At 39.3% G+C, this 24,171-nt stretch overlaps 3 protein-coding genes across 3 annotated transcripts; all 3 read left to right on the forward strand.

Annotated features, from left to right (window-relative positions):
• The first annotated feature begins 242 nt into the window (after positions 1-242).
• hyal2b (hyaluronidase 2b) lies at positions 243-5,157 on the forward strand. Its single transcript, XM_070843225.1, has 4 exons — positions 243-402; positions 956-1,935; positions 2,354-2,443; positions 2,545-5,157. Exons 2-4 carry the CDS (start codon positions 985-987, stop codon positions 2,932-2,934), a joined length of 1,431 nt encoding a protein of 476 aa, XP_070699326.1. The 5' UTR covers positions 243-402; positions 956-984; the 3' UTR covers positions 2,935-5,157.
• Positions 5,158-6,229: 1,072 nt separating this feature from the next.
• abhd14a (abhydrolase domain containing 14A) lies at positions 6,230-11,626 on the forward strand. Its single transcript, XM_070845835.1, has 5 exons — positions 6,230-6,603; positions 7,430-7,710; positions 9,431-9,546; positions 9,760-9,995; positions 10,670-11,626. Exons 2-5 carry the CDS (start codon positions 7,448-7,450, stop codon positions 10,850-10,852), a joined length of 798 nt encoding a protein of 265 aa, XP_070701936.1. The 5' UTR covers positions 6,230-6,603; positions 7,430-7,447; the 3' UTR covers positions 10,853-11,626.
• Positions 11,627-14,781: 3,155 nt separating this feature from the next.
• On the forward strand, positions 14,782-23,017 carry LOC139212268 (aminoacylase-1-like). Its single transcript, XM_070842781.1, has 14 exons — positions 14,782-14,925; positions 15,779-15,843; positions 15,948-16,052; positions 16,146-16,240; positions 16,438-16,514; positions 17,611-17,700; positions 18,629-18,685; positions 18,810-18,883; positions 18,971-19,020; positions 20,071-20,215; positions 20,378-20,446; positions 20,533-20,612; positions 21,201-21,261; positions 21,413-23,017. Exons 1-14 carry the CDS (start codon positions 14,799-14,801, stop codon positions 21,575-21,577), a joined length of 1,260 nt encoding a protein of 419 aa, XP_070698882.1. The 5' UTR covers positions 14,782-14,798; the 3' UTR covers positions 21,578-23,017.
• The last annotated feature ends 1,154 nt before the right edge of the window (positions 23,018-24,171 follow it).

Consider the following 24,171-nt stretch of genomic DNA (forward strand, 5'->3'; position numbering starts at 1 on the left):
TTAAACTGGGGGGAGGGTCGCAGGACCTAGTGATGTCATTTTACCCTCAACTTTATAACAAGTAGAGTAATAATAATAATAAAATGTTTAAAAAATATTCATTTCAGAGTAAAATATCATGCTGTGTGATGCAAATGGCAAAACAAGACAAATGATGTGTTTCATAAATTCACAACACCCCTACTCAGGAACTTAGTACGCTGAACCGTAGTTGCCCAACGCTAGCCGTCACCATCGCCCTTTCCACAGTTTCTGCTAGCCTCCTCAGCGGGGAAATTAAGCTTCAACATGGACTGACCGGACTATGAGTGTTAGTTTTCACATGGCAGGGCAGTGGAAAAGTGATTTATCTGACGGTTGCATGAGTGGAGTAAGCCCGTGTCCTCAGCTTCATCGGAACAGGTCAGACTGGAGAGGAGGAGGAACAACACGTTAGCTAACTTAGCATGTTTGCCAGTTTCAATGAAACTTTGAGTCAACGCTACGTTAACTTAGTTCATAGACAGAAGAAGTTTAAAGTAGTCCGAGAGCAGTTAAATAACAGCAGTGACATGTTAAAAAAAAGTACATGTTTGTGTTACAGTAATAGGAAACTTACTTAACGTAACCACAACTGATCTCTGAAGGGAAATGATGAATGTGGCGAAACCTCAATGAAACAGGAAGTTGCCTGCTATTAACCACACTTGGTATTATTGGTAATATGCTGTTTTTAATAATCTATACTCGACATGTACTTTTTACGCTGGTTAGCCTAATAATATCTATTTCCCCCTTTACTTACTTATTACATCTCTTCCCTTTTCACTACGTCTGAAATTCAGTAAAATATTACCTCAAAGTCCACTTATAGATTTCCTATTTTTTCACAGATTCAGTCATTTGGATCATCTGTGTAGATATCTGGAACTATTTTGTTTTATATTTACCAAAACTGCTTTTGATTCTTTTCTAGAGTACGAGGAGAGAAGGTGAGCAGTGACCATGGAGGCTGTCCTTCACACTCTCTTCACCACAGCTGGCCAGCTGCCTTGGTTGCTCCTGACTCTGTTTACATCGTGGACAGTCTTGTGTTCAGCAGATTTAAAACAGACAAGATGGCCATTATATTCCCAGAAGCCAGTTCTTCTTGTCTGGAACGCCCCAACACAGGAGTGTGCCCCGCGACATCGTGTAACTTTATCTTTGGAACAGCTTGACATTGTGGCTTCGCCCAATGAGGGCTTTGTTCGACAGAACCTCACAATTTTCTACAAGGAGCGCCTTGGGTTGTATCCCCATTATGAACGAGGTGGCACTGCAGTGAATGGAGGCCTACCACAGCTTGCCAGCCTCACTCAGCACTATGAAAAGATGCCCGAAGGTTTGCAGAAATACATACGTGAGCCAGATGCAAAAGGCTTGGCTGTTATTGACTGGGAGGAGTGGCGCCCATTGTGGATCCGAAATTGGGATATTAAAGATATCTATCGAAGTAAATCCCGTGAAATGGTTGCCAAAAAGAACCCTAAGTGGACCCCAGAACAAGTAGGAAAAGTTGCACAGCAGGAATTTGAGCTATCAGCTCGCAAATTCATGCTGGAGACTCTAAAACTTGCCAAGAATTTGAGGCCTAATCAACTGTGGGGTTTCTACCTGTTTCCAGATTGTTACAACCATGACTACAGGAGTAGCCTGAAGAACTACACAGGCCGCTGTCCTGTTGTGGAGACTGCCCGCAACGATCAACTTAACTGGTTGTGGATGGAATGCACAGCATTCTTCCCGTCCATATACATCGGTTCTGTACTCCGCTCTACAAATTATGGGCGTCTCTTTGTCCGAAACAGGGTAAAAGAGGCGATGCGCCTGGCATCTGTTGGAGAAGGATTAGCACGTCCTGTTTTTGTTTATACCCGTCCTACTTACATCAATCAGATGACCCTCCTAACAGAGGTAAGTTGGCTAAAGCAAACATTTAAGTACTAGAGGACTAACTACAGGAGATTTACACTAATATTAATTATGTTATCTAGGAGTTCAGTTATTATATTTAACTACTGGATGGATAGAAAATGTCTATGTGGTGTTTGTTAGGTTAGCAGTTTGTGAAATAACTGAAATCATCATTAATTATTGTTCAAGCTTTGTCTGTGCTTGATGCTGAAATAACATCACTATCACTGCCACAAGAATTTTATAAAATACAGGTCCACGTTATATTTTGTTAAATGTGTATTATATTAGTGGCCGTTTGAATCTATATTTATCCAATTTTACTGACTTTAGTGGAACTAAAATGTACTAATATATGTGATCATGTATCCCTCTGTGTGTGGCACACTCCTGAACTGTTCGTGTAAATGTTTTGTAGACCGATCTGGTCTCCACCATCGGTGAGAGTGTTGCACTTGGAGCAGCAGGTGTGATCTTCTGGGGGGACACCTCCTATGCAAGCAGCAGTGTAAGTGTCATATCCTCTTCTGCTCATTTGATGTGAATTGCCTGGTGTTAAGTGGATTGGGGTTAACAGCTGTTTTTTTTTTTTCTTTCTTTCGCCAACAGGCCAGCTGCTCCACGCTAAATCAGTATCTTCAGGGACCGCTGGGTCGGTACCTGCTCAATGTGTCTACAGCAGCAGAACAGTGCAGTCTGGCGTTGTGTAAATCCCACGGTCGCTGTCTGCGCACCATACCAGACAATGACGTGTACCTTCATCTCAGCCCCTTAACTCACAGCATCACCAGTCAGGGTGGCCGGCTGAAGGTTACAGGCACGCCTGGCCAAGCAGAGCTGGCTCTTTTCCGCACACACTTCCAGTGCCAATGCTACAGTGGGTACACGGGTGAGGCCTGTGCTCAGAAAGAAAAAGGGCAGAATAGAGCTCCCTCTGTCTTCGGGACCTGGCCTCTTTGCCTTTTACTCCCTCTAGGACTCCTCACTCTGCTGCACTGAGGAAACTGAGAAGCCCAAACTATTCACGGCATCTGCCAACCCCGAGAAGGACAGGTCTGACTTTTTGACATAAAAGAAGTAAGTTATTGTGCACTCGTATCACTGCCGGCAGCAGACAGTCCGTCCTGTCACCAGAGATATCCCAGGATGACAGGTGATTTTCACCTCAGCACACAGACCCGTCTGACAGGAATATTTCTGTCTGACAAGTTGCATTGGCAAAGGTGCAACCTCAGGACCACCTACTGGAGCTAATCATTCAGCTGGTCTTTAATTTATGTCAAATTATATAAAAAAAAATCCCTACAACCATGCTGACCCTGACCTCCAGATTAGGAGATTCTGTGTACTATCTCTTCACATTCAGTGGTACCATAGTTAGATTGTGGTACTGTCCTCTAATACAATATTATATTGTTATATATTATATTATACCTCATAAAAAAGACTGTTAAACATACACATTTTTTTACAACATGTGGCTTAAGTGAAAAAAATGGAAGAAAGGTACTTCTGATGCCCAGCGACACAGAATTGAGTTGTTGGTGCCTCACAACAAAACAACAACTTTATGTATTCTATTTTTGCATATTGCTGCCCATCATAATAACATCATAGTTTGTGTCTGTTGATGGATCAAGCTCTAAAATGTTATTACTCCTAGCCTTATTAATGAAATATAAATAGTGGATTATACCAGAAGGTGATAAATCAGACACATGAGGTCTTAAATCTCTTTGGTTATCTATGGCTTGTAGAAACAACATGGCTGGACCTGCCTGTTTCAGCACAAAGTTGTGCCTTAACTGGGCGACAAAGTGCTCTTTTTTTAAAGGTTGCATTTGTTTACAAGTTGTGATTATTTCGGTTTTTATAGCAGTGTTCATCTCAGCCCTCTGCTGGGCACAGTGCTTTATACTGATATTACCTCCATATGCCTACCAGTTTTTTTACTAACATGGAAAATGTGTATAAAAAGAAAAGGGTGAACAGCCCTATAAAAAAAGTCAAATACTACTATTTCTTTGCAAATGGTGTCTTATAATTCACATGGATATCACTGTGAAAAGAAACTAATCCTATTCATTAGAGTTGAACAAACGTACACAGAATAAGTCAAACTGATCATATCATGTTGGTCTGTCGGCCAACCAGTAATGACACATTTTGTACAGAAATGCCAAAAATATGTTTAGTTTTCAATTATATAATGTAATGCTTAGTACATGTCTTGGCCACAGTTCTTAAAATAATCGAATGTAAGCGACCTTTTTGAAAATGTTGTACAGAATTGTAAGAGAGCAGCTTGTGTCATCGTTCCTTCCAGTGAAACGGTACTGAAAGCAACGACTGTAGCTGCATCTTTGTATTAGTTTATTGCCAAGTAAATATATTTGCTAGACTGAAGCTAGCTGCACAGTTTAATATTTATGAAGTAGGTTGTGTGATTATTCTCTATGGTGTTGCTCAAAAAAAGTATTTTGCTTTGTCAATGAGTTATGACCTTAGTGGATAAGTGGTAGGTTTTGCTGTTTTTCTCAAACTGAAAAATGGAGAGTCCGACAAATAGTATTGCCATAGATCTTTTTATATATGCTGCAAACTATAAAAAACTGCACTTTAACTACTTCATGTTTATACTTAGGAAAGGTGAAAATATGTTCTGCTGGATACAGAAGCCTGTGAGGCAAACTGTCATGTCACGTTAGAGATATGTTTCACTGTAATTTTTCAAATGCCTATTATAATGTTTAAGATATGTACAAGTGTTTTTTTTCCTCTCATCTTTTAGGCAGCCATTGCTTTTCAGTATGAATGTCAACATGAGACGTTGAATTTGTTTGACATGAATTATTAACTATTATTATCACCAGTGATTGTCAAATCTGAATTGTCTGTTTTTATGCCTATATTAAATGACGTGCTTCTTATCATAACTTAAATTCACACTACTATATGATGTGTGCTGTTATGAATGACCTTACTCTAGCGATTTTCCAGTCTGAAAACGGTCTGTCTTACCATATGGAAATCATTGACTGCCTGGAGGGTAATGTTATCAAAAATCTAAAACTATAGAGGTGTAATCTATAATTTACCTAATTTTATGACTTTGCTTTTGTAGCACTCCACCCCCTCCACTTGTTAATAATTACCTTAATTTACAAGCCTTATTCTGCCCAAATGTGTTGATTTTATTGTTTGAAACCAAATAATTTTTGTATAAAAAATGTAAAATTTGTATATGAATATTTCATATTCACCATTTCATCAGAGAATTTAATTATTTAAATAGAAATTTGAATGTATTTTTCTGTTTCTGTTATTTTTCTGGGGACTGGGTTTCCATCCATTTAACTTCACAGGTTTACTTTTTCAGAATCAGAATCAGAATTACTTTAATAATCCCCAGGGGGAAATTGCTTTTTGTTACACACAGCTCCAAAAGAATAAGAATAAACTTCAAACACAAAGTAAAATATAAATATATAAAAGTATGAATAAAAAGAAAAAGATGTATTAAAAATATTATTACAAATTATTACACAGAGGTAAATTACTGCACCAGGTGAGTCCAGAGTCTTATAATAATAATAATAATAATAACAATAATACCACTACTAATAAAAATAATATAATATGTGCAGATGTAATAAAAGAATTGAAAGATGACAGTGGAAGTAGTGTATCTTTACCAAATATACAGACAACTGATAAGACTGATTGTTTTTTTTTTCTGATGTTTTTTTCCAGCAAAAATACAGAGGAAACAGGATATCAATAATTCAAAGTTGATATCAAACTAACACTACATATTAAAAATGATGCTCAAGGCTTGAACATATATGTGTTAGTCTCTCTCTCACAAAGATAATGTTTTTATGGCTTTGCAACTGTGAAGTCTGAAGTTTTGGGGTATCCAGGTAAATACTAAAAGTGGCATTAAATGCACAGAAGTTTGGTTTATTGTTGGAGAATTTTCTGGTGTAAATGTGGTACTTAAAAAAAAAAATTAAAAGCACTGTGTAGATATATCCTTACAAGCACACATTTATCTTTTAAATCAGCAGATAACTTCTTAGAGGAAAGTTAATCAGATGCTTTAATGTTCATCATCTCTTTACGAGCTCACCAGATAAGATATGCATTATTTTAAAAATAAATATTTTGCCATGTTTGTTTACTGTCGCACAGCTTCAGCAGGAAATGACGTGTAGTTGCTGTTGTTGTGTGCAGCTCGTAATGAGCTCCGATGAGGAACAGGCGGTCTGCATTTAGACCGTGATATATTTAACATACTGACTAAACAGACACGTAATTCATGACATTTTCTCAGCATTTTTTAACTTTCTCGCGTGATAGTTTCTACCCAGTTATATTTAAAACGTTAACTGAAGGGAGTATTTCTATCCAAGGAACACTGAATATGCAGGTAGTTTGTTGTCAGTAAAAAAAAAAAAAAAATGTCTGGCTACCGTCAAGCTAACTGCACAATTTCTCTTCTCAGTTTGAAAAGCTAACTACCACCGGCGTCCACCCGAAGCCTTTTTTTTTTTGTAGCAACATTTCTCATCACTGGAAACCAGCAATGCAGCAGACATGACGATAAAACAGACAGCTTCGTCCTCCTGTCAGTGAACGTGTCTAACAGTCATCTCCTCTGTGCTGGTATGTCGCATCCTGTCTCCCACCGCTAATGTTAGCTTTCTGTCATATTTGGGCTAAATTGCATCCGTCAGCTCGCTGTGTTTGCACAGCCATACTACAGATTTTTCCTCCCTCATCCCGGTGGATAACTTCCCCTTTACTGATGATATTTTTTTGGGGGGATTCTGTGTTAATGTAGTCCTAACTGTTCAAAGAATCTAACATAATTAACATGATCAACCACCTATTGTTGAAGTGCACTGTTTCAAGCGTTGAGAGCACGAATCATTGCAAGTCAGTGCTTGGATTTAGATTGTGTGTGTGTGGGAATTTGACGGATTTGTCTTTATTTGTCAAACTATCTAGTAGAGTCTTAACCTTTATGTTATATTAATGCATTTGCTATACAGTGTAAATATTCCTTTCACAGCTTCACACACTGAATGATATGCCTGCCTGCCTGTGCTGTGACTGTAATAAAACATTAAATGGATTTCTTTCTACCGAGGTGATAGGATTTAGGCCATCACTCCTATGTGCTATGTAGTGTTGAGTCAACTGCTGACATTTGGAGATGTTGCAACATTAGTGTGAGCAAAGCTTGTGTTGTTGTTCCACATGTTTCAGCAATGCAGTTGGTATTTCAATAGGAATGACAGTTAAAACTTAAAGAAACTAATTTAGAAGCCAAAGATGGCAAAGGCAAAGCCACAGGTTGAACCACAATGGGGTCTTGATGGATGGGGATGGTCATTTCTGTATGTACTGTCAAATAATAGGAAATACTGTATGATTTGGATCCATGCGATGAGCTCTCATACAGTGCACTGTCTACTACTTTTTCTAGGTTGTTCATCTTGATGAAATGAATTTCTTGCGTAATCGTCTTGTTGTTCTGGGCCTGGTGTTGTTGGCCACGTTACTGCTCTACCTGCTGCTGCCGTCCATTCGCCAGGGTAGCATGGAGCCGTCTTTTGAAGCTCAAAGGATGGGGCTGATGACCACCGCCCCTCCTCCGCTTCCAACCATCAACGTGTCTATTCGCACCGGACAGCTCCCCGGGGACCCGCCGCTGTTCTTCAGAGAAGCTTTACCCATTGATGGAGCTGGACGACAGATATTGCCGAGGTGAGCTTAGAACATTTTGGAGGTCAATGGCTTCGTTGACATAACTATTACTTTCAAACCAGAAACCAGTTATCTAGAAAGAGAGTGAACACAGCACACAGTGAGGATGGTTGATACATTTGAGATACCTTCAAACACAGGCAGTGCTGCTAACCAACAGCTCTTAACACTCTACAGGCATGTGAAAAAATTAGGATACTCCATGAAATATAGTTTTTTTTTTAGAAATATTGACATATGTGGAAACACAGGCAATGTGTGATCTTCTTCGTACAGTATCAATAGATAAAGGTGAAGAAATTGAACCAAAAACAAATAGAATTTACTGTTAGTGAGGAAAAAGTTATGCCTTATAGCTGGTATTGTCCTCTTTGGCTTAAATAACCTCAGTTAGATGCTTCCTATAACTGTTTACCAGTCTCTGACATCGACTGGGAGAAAGTTGTTTCTACCCTTCCACGCAAAACTCTCAGCTGTGTGATGTTTGAGGGGTTTCTTGCAAACATCCCACAACATCTCCATAGGATTAAGATCTGTGCTTGGCCATCCAGGACTCTCCATTTCTTTCTCTTCGTTCTTCTGTTCAAATGCTGTTTTTAGTTTGTGCCAAACACGTCTTTTGGTACGGTGCCCAGATATTTCAGCCTGGGATTCAGCTATACAAAGCACATTGTTCCAGTAGTCCAGTAGAGGGTTTTTTTTTCTCGCACACCTCCCATGAAAATCAAACTTATGCAATTTCTTTTTAATGCTAGATGCATGTACTTTTTCCATCAACTGTGGCTAAAATTACCTGTGTGATGACATTTTAGGATTGTTAGACTTCTTTAAGCACCTTATGGTTTGCCCCTGGGCTGAACTTGCAAGGGCAGCCTGACCTGGCCATGTTGGCAGTTGTTTTAAATATTTTCCACTTGTAAATGTAGGGGAAAAATTAAAATGCTGTAAATGGTAATATGAAACTCTCTGTGATGTGTAGTTACTTTTCCAGCTCCCTGTGAGGTGACTTTGACCAAGAGGTGACAATGACCTAGAACAGATTAGACCTGTTTAGACACATTAGTCTTGGCATGTGGTACTTTCCATCGGTTCATCAGCTGATCCATACACTGTTGCTACGAGCAGGTCTCCCTGACAGTGAGACGCTTAAAATGAATGTATGAGAGGATTGTACTTTGCTGATGCCTGTCACAGCCCTCTGTCTCTGTGACGCCAATGTGTCTACTTGAAAGTGTGAAGAAATAAACCCCCAAAGGCATTTCTCTCTTTTGACTAAAATTGTTTTACAGAAATGGTCAGTAAATTATTTTCCAGTCAATGGAACGGAAGATTTCTAATTATTGGGATCTATTTAAATCCCTTACCACACTTATACGCATTGACAGCCTTCATCCTGAATAAAGAGGAAACCAAACTAAATAAGACCGATCGAACGATGCTTCAATCATTTGGGCATGTATACCCCTGAAGTGCTTTTTTTCTCTAGTCATAATTATTCTATGATCATAAATCATCACATATCATTTATGTTTCCTGAAAATCTAATAATGAAATAATGAAAGTGTAAAGAAAATATCCATAACTTTATATATGTGAAAGGTTTTTTCATGGCCTGTCATGTCCTTTTCATATGACTGCATACTTGCCTGGCCTGGACTAGTTATAAAATCTTAAGAAATCTACTGTTAAGAAGTTGTGGGAAAATTCTTTCTCTTTGCAGGCTGCAAGTGGTCCTTCTCCACGGTCAGGCGTTCACATCCAAAACCTGGGAAGAACTCGGTACGATGGCTCTTCTGGCAACTAATGGATATCAGGCCTTAGCGATGGACCTGCCAGGTAGGCACATAATGAGCACTAATGTTAGTGACAATGCTAATTTCTTAAATTAAATATTCTTAAATCAAGCACTATATGAAAATGTGTTTACCATTGTGTGGGGTGTATAGACTGGGTTTTTACACGGGGAAGGTTAATAACTTTTTCACTAAATTTACAAGTAATCTAGGTGTATCCTGTAGCCTGTATCTTAAATTCTTCTTCTTCTTGGAGGGTATGGAAAGTCGCCGGACTCAGAGGCTCTGAAGACAGACCAGAATCGGGTGGACCTCCTTTCGAGGTTCATGGAGTCCTTGGGTGTCAGGGCAGCTGTGCTTTTGAGCCCGTCCTTGAGTGGACATTACTCCATCCCCTTCCTTATGAAGAAAAACGATCAGCTGCATGGCTTCATCCCCATTGCGCCCGTCGGCACCCGAAGTTACACTCCACAGCAGTACCAAAACATTCAGGTGAGGGAGGTACAGACTGGACTGATGTGACGCTTACAATCCATTATATTCAAATTGAAAGTCACAGACACACTGATATTGTGCCTTTAGCTGTGTGTTATATGAGCAAACAAACTTTACTAGTGTTTCTCATGACATTAGGGTTTTATTTTTGGGTGAACCGGGCCTTTAATTGTGAATGCGCCCCTCTGAGGTATTACCAGATTGACCCACCAGAGGGCCCTAAAACATACATGAACATACATGCATACATGTGCCCCTACTGAACTGCTGGCTTGTGTGTGTGTGACATCCCATTTGATTCTGTGCTTCAAGAGTGTATAAAGACAAATAATTTACTCGTTTATCAAGTTAAAAAACATTTACATATTACATAACATAACAATTAAATTAAATCAAATGCAAATAACATTTGCTGGTTATAATGTCATGATTGTGAATGATTGCTGCTGATCAGACAAATTAAACAGCCCTGATATTACTTTATATGTTGTCACTTATGATGAATATTTATTATTTTTTATATTCAAATGTGAACTGAAAGTCTGATTAACCAAAAGAAAAGAAAGATGAAAAGCTGAAAAGTATTTGAAAGTCAGCCAAATCTGGTGTATTTGCTGATACTGTTGCATCGCTGTTTCTCACAGTTTTCCCAAAACCTGTGTGTTTTTTAGACTCCCACCCTGATTGTGTTTGGAGCCCTGGACACAAATCTGGGTGCCCAGTCCCACAAGAACCTCATACAACTTCCAAACCACTTTGTGCTAAAGCTAGAAGGCGCTCGCCACGCCTGCTACATGGACAAACCCAGAGAATTCCACCAAGGATTGATCGAGTTCCTCAGCAAACTGAAGTGAGATGTGTGGCAGCGGAAGAGGAGGTAGACAGATGGGAACAAAGAGGAACCGGAGTCATCTAATCATTGATTTAATGTGGTGACAGTTTTGCTAAAAAGTAACAAGATCAGTGTTATTCTCATTATCATCGCCTGAAGCAAAGAACATTGCCATGGGAGTACATTTTAATACGTTGGAAAATGGCATGTAAAATCAGTCAACAATGTGAAAGTTAATAATACAGTATTTCAGATGTTTCCAAAATTAAAATTTATAGTTATTTTTTTCAATTTTCCATTGTGCCACCCAACCATCCCAGACTAGTTTAGCTTGTCGTGAGAATAGCTTGTATAGTGGTGAGTTTTGTTTCATGTCTCTCTTTGCATGTAAAAAACATGAAATGTGTTTGCTTCACTGTTACCATTTTTGTAGGTGACATGTAGGTTACTGTAAATATGCAAATGTGCCTGTGTTGCTTCCGTTCGCCTCCTATTTAACAGAATTGTTTATTAAGATCTGGTAACCTTTCCAGCTTCCAAGAAAATACATGCTGTTCTCAACAAAAGCAAACAGAATTGATACACCTTATAATAAAAAAAATAATATGGACCATATAAAATGAGAAAAAAAGGTCACATTTATTTATACAATGATGATAAAGCTATATGTAATATATTTGCAATAAGTTTGGACAATCATGCAAAAAAATCAAACTCAAAATAAGATATATGCATAACTTAAAATAAAAACAGAAATTGTGTGTTCTGTATGTTTCAGCTGATAAAATGCCACGTTTTGATGTATTTCTACAACTTGCTGCTTGGAAGGTTGTTACTGGTTTTGTGAAAGACTACACTGATCACACTTTTTACACCCACCATTTGCATTTTTTGCAAAATGTTGCTACAATACAATTAAGTACTTAAACTACACTGCATTTCCGAGGCAAATATTGTGCTCATTTTACAAAAAATAGGATCAATTTGTAAAATGTGAGTTACTGTTGCAGGTCAGACGACCCAAAAGTATATAAAGTAGCGGATAAAAATCTCAAGCTCCACCTCGAGAACTTCATTAAAATGCTGCTTACATGTTAGTGTGTGAAAAATATTAAATATATTAACAATCTCAAAAGGGCAAACATGCAGTGGTAATTTTAGTTTTGATATGCAATGTGTATTGTTTACTTTTACTTTTTAGTAACAATTTGGATTCAGGACTGTAATGGAATACTTCTACACTGTGCTACTGCTTCTTTTTCCTAAGTAAAGGATGTGAATACTGAACAGTGGTTGACTGTTAAACAAATGTAAGAGTTAAGTGGAAAATTAAGTGCAAAAGTACACCCATTACAGTACTGATGTTGGCATTTGTAATGATTAAGTTGGATCTCATTACCTTTTTTGTAACAGAAGTTTTAACATTTACACACGTGGACAAAATTGTTGGTACCCCTCTGTTAATGAAAGAAAAACCCACAATGGTCACTGAAATCACTTGAAACTTATAAAAGTAACAATAGATAAAAATTTACTGGAAATTAACCATTGAAAATCAGCCATTACTTTTGAATTGTGGTTCAACAGAATTATTTAAAAAAACAAACTAATGAAACAGGCCTGGACAAAAATGATGGTACCTCTATAAAAGATTGAAAATAATTTGACCAGAGGGACATGTTTAACTCAGGTGTGTCCTTTAATTGGCATCACAGGTGTCTTCAAACTCATAATCAGTCAGTCTGCCTATTTAAAAGGTGACAAATAGTCACTGTGCTGTTTGGTGACATGGTGTGTACCACACTGAACACGGACCACAGAAAGCGAAGGAGAGAGTTGTCTCAGGAGATTAGAAAGAAAATTATAGACAAGCATGTTAAAGGTAAAGGCTATAAGACCATCTCCAAGCAGCTTGATGTTCCTGTGACAACAGTGGCACATGTTATTCAGAAGTTTAAGATCCATGGGACTGTAGCCAACCTCCCTGGACGTGGCCGCAAGAGGAAAATTGATGAGAAATTGAAGAGACGGATAGTTTGAATGGTATCCAAAGAGCCCAGAACAACCTCCAAAGAAATTAAAGGTGAACTCCAAGGCCAAGGTACATCAGTGTCAGATCGCACCATTCGTCGTTGTTTGAGTCAAAGTGGACTTCATGGGAGACGACCAAGGAGGACACCACTGTTGAAAGCAAATCATAAAAAAGCGAGACTGGAATTCGCGAAAATGCATATTGACAAGCCACAAAGCTTCTGGGAGAATGTCCTTTGGACAGATGAGACAAAACTGGAGCTTTTTGGTAAGGCACATCAACTCTATGTTCATAGACGCAAAAATGAAGCATACCAAGAAAAGAACACTGTCCCTACTGTGAAACATGGAGGAGGCTCGGTTATGTTCTGGGGCTGCTTTGCTGCATCTGGCACAGGGTGTCTTGAATCTGTGCAAGGTACAATGAAATCTCAAGACTATCAAGGCATTCTGGAGAGAAATGTGCTGCCTAGTGTCAGAAAGCTTGGTCTCAGTCACAGGTCATGGGTCTTCCAACAGGATAACGACCCAAAACACACAGCCAAAAACACCCAAGAATGGCTAAGAGAAAAGCATTGGACTATTCTGAAGTGGCCTTCTATGAGCCCAGATCTAAATCCCATTGAACATCTGTGGAAGGAGCTGAAACATGCCATCTGGAGAAGACAGGTGCAGAAGTCTCATTGACAGTTACAGAAATCGTTTGATTGCAGTGATTGCCTCAAAAGGTTGTGCAACAAAATATTAAGTTATGGGTACCATCATTTTTGTCCAGGCCTGTTTCATTAGTTTGTTTTTTTAAATAATTCTGTTGAACAACAATTCAAAAGTAATGGCTGATTTTGATTGTTTAATTTTCAATAAATTTTTATTTATTGTTACTTTTGTAAGTTTCAAGTGATTTCAGTGACCATTGTGGGTTTTTCTTTCATTAACAGAGGGGTACCAACAATTTTGTCCACGTGTGTATGTTCAGTGACCTGAATAAACAGAACAAGTGGCAAAACACAGTTATGACAGAGACACAGTAGGAGTTAGGGAGGAAGGATGTGCCTGGCCTGTCCATGTCAAGAGTTGTGCATGATTTTGAATAATATGTCACACAAACACTGATGCATGACTGATGTTTAAAAATAATAATGATTAACATGTTACTCCGCTTCTGATGTCATGATAGAGCTTATTTGATAAAATTATTATTTCTATTTTCAGTGGTGACCCTTCTTGTAGTTTGTAGTTAAACATTTCTTCTTATGTAATATGTTTTATGTTAATACCTCAAAACAGTTTGAAGCATTGTCTAAAGGCCATGCAGAAAAATGTAACCATTATATTCCGTGGACAGGCCTTTTATTTTGAAGGGCTGAGCAGGCCGGTCAGCTGACTTCCGGTTCAGCAGACCCACTGATGCGGCTTCACCTGACGAGCTGCTCAGGGTGAGTACTGTGATTGACAACTGTGCCTAAATAACCATGAACAAACAGAGCTGTGCTGTGTGCTGACCTTTAATTCCCGCTTATTATCACCAGTCTGGGCTATTAGCGCTGAAGTCGCCGCCATAGCTTCTGCTGCGGCTAATGACAGAACAATAAGTTAACTATAAGGCTAGCTTGGTTAGCTGTTAGCATGTAACTGGTCCTCGGGTAGTGCCTTTTAAAGCAGGTGACTAGAGCTGACAGTAGTGAGTTACAGGCTGCTGGCCTGGCACCTATCGGCCTGTGAGACAACAGCTATTATATAGCTGGAGCCGGTGATAGGTGCAGTACCTGGTTCGCTCTTTGGGGTTGAAAAAAAAAGGTCAGGTAAAAGACACAATAATTAGATGTTTCCCACATGATCCTGGCATGATGGTTATTATGATTGATTGTAATATGTCATGTGTTTCTTTTTTTAATGGTATAATCTCTGTGTCCCCAGAGGAGTGAATTGTTAACACCATGCTGCCTGACAAAGATGGTCCAGGTGTTGGAGGAGGTCAGAGCTCTCCTGAGGGGGAAGACCCCTCTGTGAGTCTGTTCAGAGAGTACCTCCGTCTCAAAACTGTCCACCCAGAGCCTGACTACGGTGAGCCGTCCTCATCACAAGACACTGCAACTAAGACATGCCCTTTGGACAGGTCGCACTTTGGTTTTTGGCATTTATCTGTGTGTGTGAGTCAAGGCGGCCGTTGGAATACGTAACAAATGTCCAAAATATGTGGTTTGTCAGCCTCCAATTAACACCATATGCAGTATTTATATGTTGCTGTTGTACTACTTCACATATTATCATTGTCAGATCATATCATTTTACACATCTGTAGTGATGAGGCGTTTAAAGATAAACCTACGAGCTGTGAAATTAATTTGCCTGTATCACTTGTATCAATTTATGTCTTATGAGTTACCAAAGTCCAGCTCTTATCTGTGTCTGTTAGACATTAAATACTTCCAGATATGTATGAAGTTTGTGGTACTGACGAGGAAGCGGCTGAGAAAAGCTCTCGCCTCACTGAGAAAACTGACGGCCTTGACCAAAATAATCAATAATCAAATAACGACTGCTCAGATTATTTTAGCCATTTGTGTTTGTTCCATTTTCAAGATTTGTCTTTTGTTTGTTGTACTGGAGGGACTTTCTCTCCCAGGTGGCCTGGCAGTGTTTGGGATCTCTAAAAGTAGTGAGAGCTAAGTAGAGGGGCTGGCTAAAACACCTCTAGGTGGCTTTTCTCATGTGGTTGCCTCTTCACACTGACCTGAAAGAGGCTGAAAATGGAAAGCTTGATTTACGTTCCCGGTTTTCTGTAACCTTACCTAAGTCCAACAGCGATGGCACCACTGACGGCAGCAGGAATTATGACTTTTCAAGTATTCTGAGAAGTTAACACAATAATAACTATTCAAACCGACTGTTCTGCTCTGTGTTTATTCATTAATAGATGCTGCTATTCGGTTCCTGGACAGAATGGCGGAGGAGCTCGGGCTACCCATGAAAAAGATTGAGGTCTGTAGAAACTATTTGTGTATAAGCTGTAAAATACAGGCATTAGTAATACTTTCTCTGAAAGGAAATAGTGGGCATTATCTGCTGTTCCCCCTCCCTTTTAGGTTTGTCCAGGCAGAGTTGTGTGCATCATGACATGGAAAGGGACGGACCCGACCTTGAAATCCATCGTACTGAATTCCCACACAGACGTTGTACCTGTTTTCCAGGTATGGCATCTGTCTCTGTTTATGGCGTTACAATCCTGTCATAATGTGTTATAGATATGAAAAAAATAGATTTGATATCAATCTCTTCTCCAGGAACATTGGAAATACGATGCTTTCAGTGCTTTCAAAGATGCAGAGGGCAACATTTATGCCCGTGGATCACAGGACATGAAATGTGTAACTATACAGTGGGTATAAACTGCCTTGATAACTTGTTTTATTAAACAGGATTTGTGCTCTAGTGTTGTTGTGATCTTCACTTTTGATTATGTCCTATGTGAAACACCAGTTTAGACACCCGCTCACTCAGCCTGCATACAGTCAGTTCAGACTCCAGTTCTTATTTCTGTCATAACCCTGCCGTGTCTTCTTTTGTTCTTTGCAGATACATCCAGGCAGTCAGAAGACTAAAGGCAGAGGGACGGAAACTGATGCGCACTGTGCACTTAATGTTCGTTCCCGGTATGATATTGGATAGCTTCCCGCATCTGTTTGTAGTTTGTTCCCAAAGCATGTAGACATCCTTGGTTGAACCACACAGGGGTTTTCACACACTTTGCCTGATTAAAACTCTTCTCAAGATGGTGAAGGAGTGTTGATGGACACATTCCTCTCTTCCTAAGTAGCTATTTTAGACCTGTGAATTTTAAACCCTTCCATTCAGTGAAAGTGCCCTGCAGGCAGCCTGGACGAACGACGGGATTTCACGGTTCTGATGCAGGTCAATAAATATTGATCTGAAAGAGCATAAACTAAACAGTGAAAGAGAGCCTCACTACAGTTAGTAGACTGATAATTTATTAAACGTGGTGATGAAACACGCTGGAAAATAACTTCTCTCTACTTCAGAAAACAGCACAGCAGTGTTTTTATTGGCAGGCTGAGTGTATCTGCTCAGTCAGAGTTGAACAAGGTTGAACTCTTACTGTCCATCAGGGCTGATTACCGAAATACGTGGTTGAATTTGTCCGTCTGTCAGGCTTCAATAGAAGTTATTGTCAGATGGAGCGAATATTAGTAGGTTGGAAATGTAATGTGATTTTACCTTTACAGAGAGACCAATAAGGAGCTTTATCAGTGGGTGCGTTCCATTTGCCTGTACCCCTGTTGGGAGGTGGGAAGCCTTTTAAAGTGTGATTGAAGCAGCAGGTATAACATTGTCAGCTGAGCCGCAGATGGTGGAGATAAAATATGAACTTGAATTTATTCCTTTTTCCTTTTAACAATTAGTAAAAGTACTGGACTCTTTACCACCTTAAATATGTATTTAGTAGTTTAGTAGTGTTCATGAGGCTGTTGATACATGTGGTGTCTTATCTATTTACTGCGCAACTCCTTTGATTCAAGTGCCAAAACCCCAACCGGCACTGTTGGGTTGGGTTTTGGCGTGCTCCTATTGGTCCTTGGAGAATGACTGAAAAACCTGCTTGGGTGTGCAGAGCGAAGCCTTTAATTATGATACATAAACTATAACTACATGCTCTCCAACTATGAACACTTTGGTAAATGAAAATATGGCAAACTAAGTTTATCATTTTCTTTTCTTTTTTTTTTTCAGATGAAGAAGTTGGCGGTCACAAGGGAATGGAAACATTTGTGAAGCATCCAGACTTCCAAAAATTAAACATTGGCTTTGCGCTTGATGAAGGTAAATAAGTGTCTTTACAAAGTTAATGAATAAGATCCTGATCACCGTAGGTCACTCAGTTACTACATAAGTCGAAACTGGGTCAGTTACTGGGTTTATACCATGATGACAGAAACCTCCGCTCAACTAAATTGCATGCCATTTAGATTCGCAGCCCTTTTTCCCTTTGGTGTTTGGTGTAATGCCCTCAGAGGTGAAATGAAGGATTCGGAGACAGAAACATCACTTTACTTCATGTTGTGGCAACCTTCGCCTCCATCTTAGTCCCATATCAGGACATCTTGTCAAGCATATTCACTTTATTCTGGGTTATTATAACAGACTAAACTAGGGATGGATGATATGACTTTTGTCCATATAACCATCGGTGTTGTCACATTTGCGTTGATAGTGACTTTAAAGTATTTTTGGGGCATTTTAAGTGTTCATTACAGACGGTGAAGTGAGGGCAGGAAATGAGGGAGAGAAAGGTGCCACAAAGGCCCCCAGCTGGACTTGAACTTGGAACATTGCAGCGGTGTGCCCCATAATAACCTAATTTAAAACGACAATGTTTATGTTTGTCCTAATTACATTATGATCAGTTAAAGTCTTGCTGTGATTGGATTGTTAAAGTTCTGGTTCGATGTCATGGAAACAATTTATTGAAATTAGCAATAGCAGTACTTTTAGGTCTGTGAGAAATCCATAATATCAGTAATTTGATATTTTTAACGGCCATTTTTAGTTAGGTTCAGGTTAGGTTATTAGGCAAATGTGTGCTGAAATTCAGTCCCTGGTTGTGGAAGTTCATAAAACCTCATTTTGGTGTAGCTGCTAATCTGTACATCTTCAACTTCTGTCCTTTGCCCCACAGTTTGTCCTTTTTATAATTATCGTTATGCATTAGATTAATGTTAAAAGTACTCTGTCTGCATGTGGTCTGTAGGTCTGGCCAACCCTGGTGAGGCCTTCACTGTGTTCTATGGAGAGAGGAACCCCTGGTGTGAGTATAAAATACAAGCATACACACAGTAATCAGTAAAAGACTTCCATCTTATCAGATTCCAGGATTTTTGGTGGATGATAAAGTCGATCGTGAGTCAAGCAGAATGATTTTTTCTTTCCAGGGATTACAGTCCACTGCCCAGGCAGTCCAGGTCACGGCTCTCGGTTTGTGGAGAACACAGCCGCCGAGAAGCTGGTAAGAGTCAATGTCTTACTGCCAGTCTTGTTGTAACACGGACTGAGAAGGAGGGTTTGGGTGACCATACTGTCTTTTCCTTTTCAGCGACAAGTCATAAACTCCTTCCTGGATTTCAGAGAGAAGGAGAAACTTAGGTGAGGTGAAAAACCGTTTACTTCGTAATATGTATGGCAAGACAGAGTTTCTCATGACTCGAAGTTTAATCACAGCATATTTGATGCTATTAGATGTTAGCTTTACAGTCCCTACAGGAAGTATGAAAGCTCCCCTCTATGCTGCTTTTCACACCGTAGACACAAATAATGTGCTGAACGCATCTCAAAACGTACATCTTGATTGCTCCACCTGTTCTCTTAAAGGGGATGTGAATCTGTTTAAGGCTGGTCCCTCTGAGAATAATGCTTCCGAGATGTTTTAATGAACCACGTGTACAGTAAAAATGCCACATTCATGTTCAAAGCTGAAGGATGTAAACTGGACTACCCTGCCGAGGCCATAATCTGCCACCTGTGCCAAACCTGTTACCACCTGTAACAGAATAATGGCACTGGAAATGAAGTGACACTCATGAAATAATGATGTTTTCATGCATATTGTGTGTTAAATGTTTGTAGAAATTTGTTCCACAAACACCTGAAAAGCTGAGGCTGTTTTAATGGAAAATCTGGGATTTCACCTCGTTAGTCTTTCACAGAACAGGAACATGTGGCTAATCTTGTAATTATGTATTTTTTTATGCGTCTTTTGTTCCTTTATAGTTGACATTGATTTTTCCAGGAAACTTCCTAGAAAATTATGAACTCAGCTAACTGAACTCTATTAAAGTACCAGTTACAGTACATTGCCTTTATATTCCCCATAATTAGTACCAAATTAACATCAATCTCCAGGAAACCTTCAAGGGAGTTATTAGGAAATCATGGATGTGTAAAGAAACAGCAAGAAATTTGAATTTGACTTAAAAGAAATTCTATGGTTAGGGAGTCGTAGAGGAATAAGAGCAGTTATCAGTTGCTAATTAGTTCTTTGGTACCAAGAATAAAAGATTTGATGTAGATTTCCTTGATTAAAAGTCAAGTTTAGTTTTTAGTATCAACCAATATACAAAAATACGATTCTCCTTTAGATAATTACTTCATAGCAGCAGCAATGTCATTACTACTGTGTGCGTGTGTGTATTTCAGGCTTAATACCAGTGAGTGTTTCACGCTCGGCGATGTCACCACTGTGAATATGACCATGGTCAAAGGAGGCGTGGCCTACAACGTCATCCCACCTGAAATGGATGTCAGCTTTGACCTCAGAATACCACCCACAGTAAATCTGCAGGTGTGCAAGCTTTTATGGTCGTATGTGTGTAGATGTGTGTCTACAGATTGGCATCTGTCTGTGTGACCTGCTCACGTTATTGTACAGATTTGTCGGTGTGAAATAATCTCCAGCCCAGTCAACTCTACGCTAACGTCCAAATTGTCCTTATCCTCCCTACAGGAGTTTGAAAGGCAGATCAAAGAGTGGTGTAAAGAAGCAGGAGAGGATGTCACTTATGAATTTGCTCAGGTCAGTGTGCTCACACTCAGTACATCATAAAAGTGCTGATTGTTCCTGTTGTCAGTTGCATTAAATTTAGTCTCTGTTCTTTGCAGAAACATATGAATCAGAATGTGACTTCAACCGAGGAGCGTGATCCTTGGTGGAGCGCCTTCAGTGGCGCCTGCAAGATAATGTGAGTCCCCTGTACACACCAATCACACTAATACATAGTATGTGTGTTTTCACCCTGTTTTTTCTGTTATTGAAGTTTAGCTGTTGCAGCAATACGTGGCAGGCCAGTGTCAGATGCTGTGTAAATAACTTACAAAGGTTTTCTGTCGACACCATATCCACAAAATTATGTTTTAATTTCTCCTTTTGACCAACAGAAGCTTTACATCTATTTACAGTAGATGAACACTTTTCTCAGTCTAAAGTCTTTATATTCTGTTTTAATGGATCATGAAGTAAGATTTCTTTTGCTTGCACAACCTATTTAATGCATTCGCTCGATGAGACTTCACACCTTTGCTGTAAATATTCACACAGCTCCCACAATCCTTTTCTCATGTTTAGAAAGAACTGCAATGTCTCTCCTGTCCACAGTTACTTGTCTCTGAGGAAACGCTTCTTTTTTTATTCACTATGTTCTACACAGGACGTAGCTCTTTTATGATATGTTTAGGAAACGTTTATCCAGATAACTGTAGCTGACATGAGCATGAAAGTAAGCATGAAGTTACTGTACTGAAGGACTGTCTCATGTCAATATCCACTGTAGGAATATGACTCTGGAAAAGGAGATATTTCCAGCTGCCACTGATAGCCGTTTCATCCGAGCTGTGAGTATAAGAACTGGATGTGATAGCAGGGACAACAACAAAAAGATTTTATTACAGTCATTCAGTGAAAATGACATCTGACACTGTTGGCCGAAAGCTGTTGCGTTCCCCCAGCTCTGTGCTCGCTAATGGGATTGTTTGCTGAATCTAGGTGGGCATCCCTGCTATCGGCTTTTCCCCAATGAACCGGACTCCAATCCTGCTGCACGATCACAACGAGTATCTGAATGAGCACGTCTTCCTGAAAGGCATCAGCGTGTTCGAGGGGCTCATCTCAGCTCTTGCCAGCGTTCCTGCCTGTCCTGATGAGGCTTAGACAAGTCCTCACTTTTAATCCTCTCTAAAACGTGTTTCACTGATGATCTGAATATTTAACTTGAAAAATTTGCAGAGATTACCAAAGAATAATAACATGTATATCATAAGCCAAAACTGAGCACTTAGTTTTTGGTACTATTAATTTTTTTTCTTTTCTGATTCTCAGGATATAGGCACAGTAAGCTTTGCATTACTCAGTACTGCAGCAGTTTTTTTTACATACTTACTGTATGTCAGCATTGTTGATTGAGTGTGCCTGTGTGTATGCAGTCTTAAAGAAATATCACATATTGTGTAAAACAGTGTTTTCCATTAGTATGGAAAAATCATCTAACTAAAATGTGAAGATAACTTTGATTGATAAACTCTTCGATCAAACGTCCCTTAATTGACACTTTTTAGATTTAGCTTGATTTTAAAACTGACTCCACAGATAGAATTTTTATTTAATAAACTGGAATTGAATAAATATATTTGTTCATTACTTTCATGGTCATATTTTCTTGTACACAAGCTAAAAGATATGTGCATGTGAATGAGCAGCAGGATCAGAGCTCACTTCAAAGGTATTAAATCTCCAAGTAACTGTCTATTTAAAGGACGAACAAGAAAATGTACCATAGCTATTTTAGTAAAAATACCCAAATATCAGTGTAGCCCTCACATGATTGCCAAGTTCACCCCAAAATTACCATCAAGTACCATGTTTGGGTGTTGTGATGGAGTCCAGCCTACACACCACACTGAGTTTCAGAAAGAAAGAAGCACTCTGATTGGTTGAAAGAAAGGGGCTTTCTCATTGGTTGAAAGAAAGAACCACCCTGATTTGCCCAAAGTACAGGACTCTGTGATTGGCCATTTCAGATACTTTTAAAAGTATCTTTTTAGTCTGCTTTTTAGACTAGTTTAGCTGCAGGTTTTTTTACTCTTCCAAAAAGTTAAAATATTCAGCAAGTGGAATGGAGGACCACTGCTGAGGTGTAACATTTACCTAAGCTACAAAAAATTAAAGATCTGATGATAAAATGTCTACCTCCAGCTTTATGTCTGAGGTCTGTGCTCAACCATCGCCACCTTCTGCAGTGCTGTGTCCCAATTTTGTCCGCTGTTGTAATAATTTCTCATATTGATTTGGAGTCACAGCATCACATTACATGGAAACGTTCTATAAGAATATTAATACAAATGATAAGATGCTCTAAAATCCAATACGAAGAGGTGTATTCTATGCGGCCTGTGTGGTAATCATTTCTGGCACTGATATGGAGTCACTGCATCACATAACATGAAAGCTGTTGATAAAAATGCTATTTTTCAAATGTGTCCAATAACTACTTTCAATGCAATTTCACAGATGTTTCTTAATCATAATGTCTGATCATGTATATACATTAGTGCAACTGAGAAGAAACTCTGATGAGGTGTCTACATTAAAACTCTCGAGACAATCCAAAGTTTCACTTCCTTTATTTACAGTACATAAATGGAAATTGACTACGACTGCTGCGGCTTCTGACGATCCAAAAATAAATATATAAATATTAATAATGATGTTATTTAACCTGGATGAACTTCACCTGTACAGTTTATGTGAAGGTCGAGCCCCTCCTCTTCCTCTTTGCCGTCCACCTGACTCGTAATACTGCAGGAGGCCGGATTCACAGCTGCTGAAGTCAGACTTGATAACGTTTTAGTTCCTCAGGTCAAAGCTAAGCTGGTCCAGGGTGAAGAAACACAGGTGACTCCTCACACACTCTGGCACGTGAGCGGCAGCGGCTAACACACTAGCATGTAGCATTAGCATGTAGCTCGGAGCCATAAAGCCTCTCTCTCAGGATCTTTTCAGGACATGACGGGGGAACAAACTAGAGATCAGATATGTGAGATTAAATCCTGGTGTAACCAACTCCACAGCATCTCTTAAGAAGAGCGTTTGTAGTTAAAATTGGCTTGTTTAAGTGTGGACGCTGTTGCCGCGCAAGGGATTGTTTTCCCTCCAAAGGATGGGGCTATGATGAGAGCTACTCTGGACTACATTTTGCCGATCTGATCCACACCTGCTAAACTATAACAATATTCCCATCAGCCTCATCTGTGCTTTCAGCGCTACTTAGCAACTGTTAGCATGCTAACACGCTAAGCTAATATTTGAACGGGGAAAACATACTTGCTAAACATCAGCGTGTTAGCATGTCGATGCTAACATTTAGTTTAAGTACAGCTAGCATAGTTGTGGACGTGTCTTGTTATATTAATGCAGCCAAATGTCTAATATTTAGTTGAATGGTATTTTATATTATTCAGAGAGAGAAACATAAATGAATAATTGCATTTTAAAAATCTATTGAAATAAAACAAAATGTAAAGTCAGCCCACAGTCACTGTTGCAGCTAAATTAGCCTAGCTAAAACTCTTCCCATAAAGGACACTATTTGCATTAATTCAACAGAACTTGCCTTAAATGATGCAGTTAAAATGGGAATGGAGGTGCGATGAATGCGACATAAGAAATTGCTGTTTACATGAAGTAAAGGTCGGTCTCATCTACAGTCCAGCTCCCTTTGGAGATGTCGTCCAATTAACAGTGTATGG

Source organism: Pempheris klunzingeri, chromosome 2 (genome assembly GCF_042242105.1).
Source record: "Pempheris klunzingeri isolate RE-2024b chromosome 2, fPemKlu1.hap1, whole genome shotgun sequence".
Lineage (NCBI taxonomy): Eukaryota > Metazoa > Chordata > Actinopteri > Acropomatiformes > Pempheridae > Pempheris > Pempheris klunzingeri.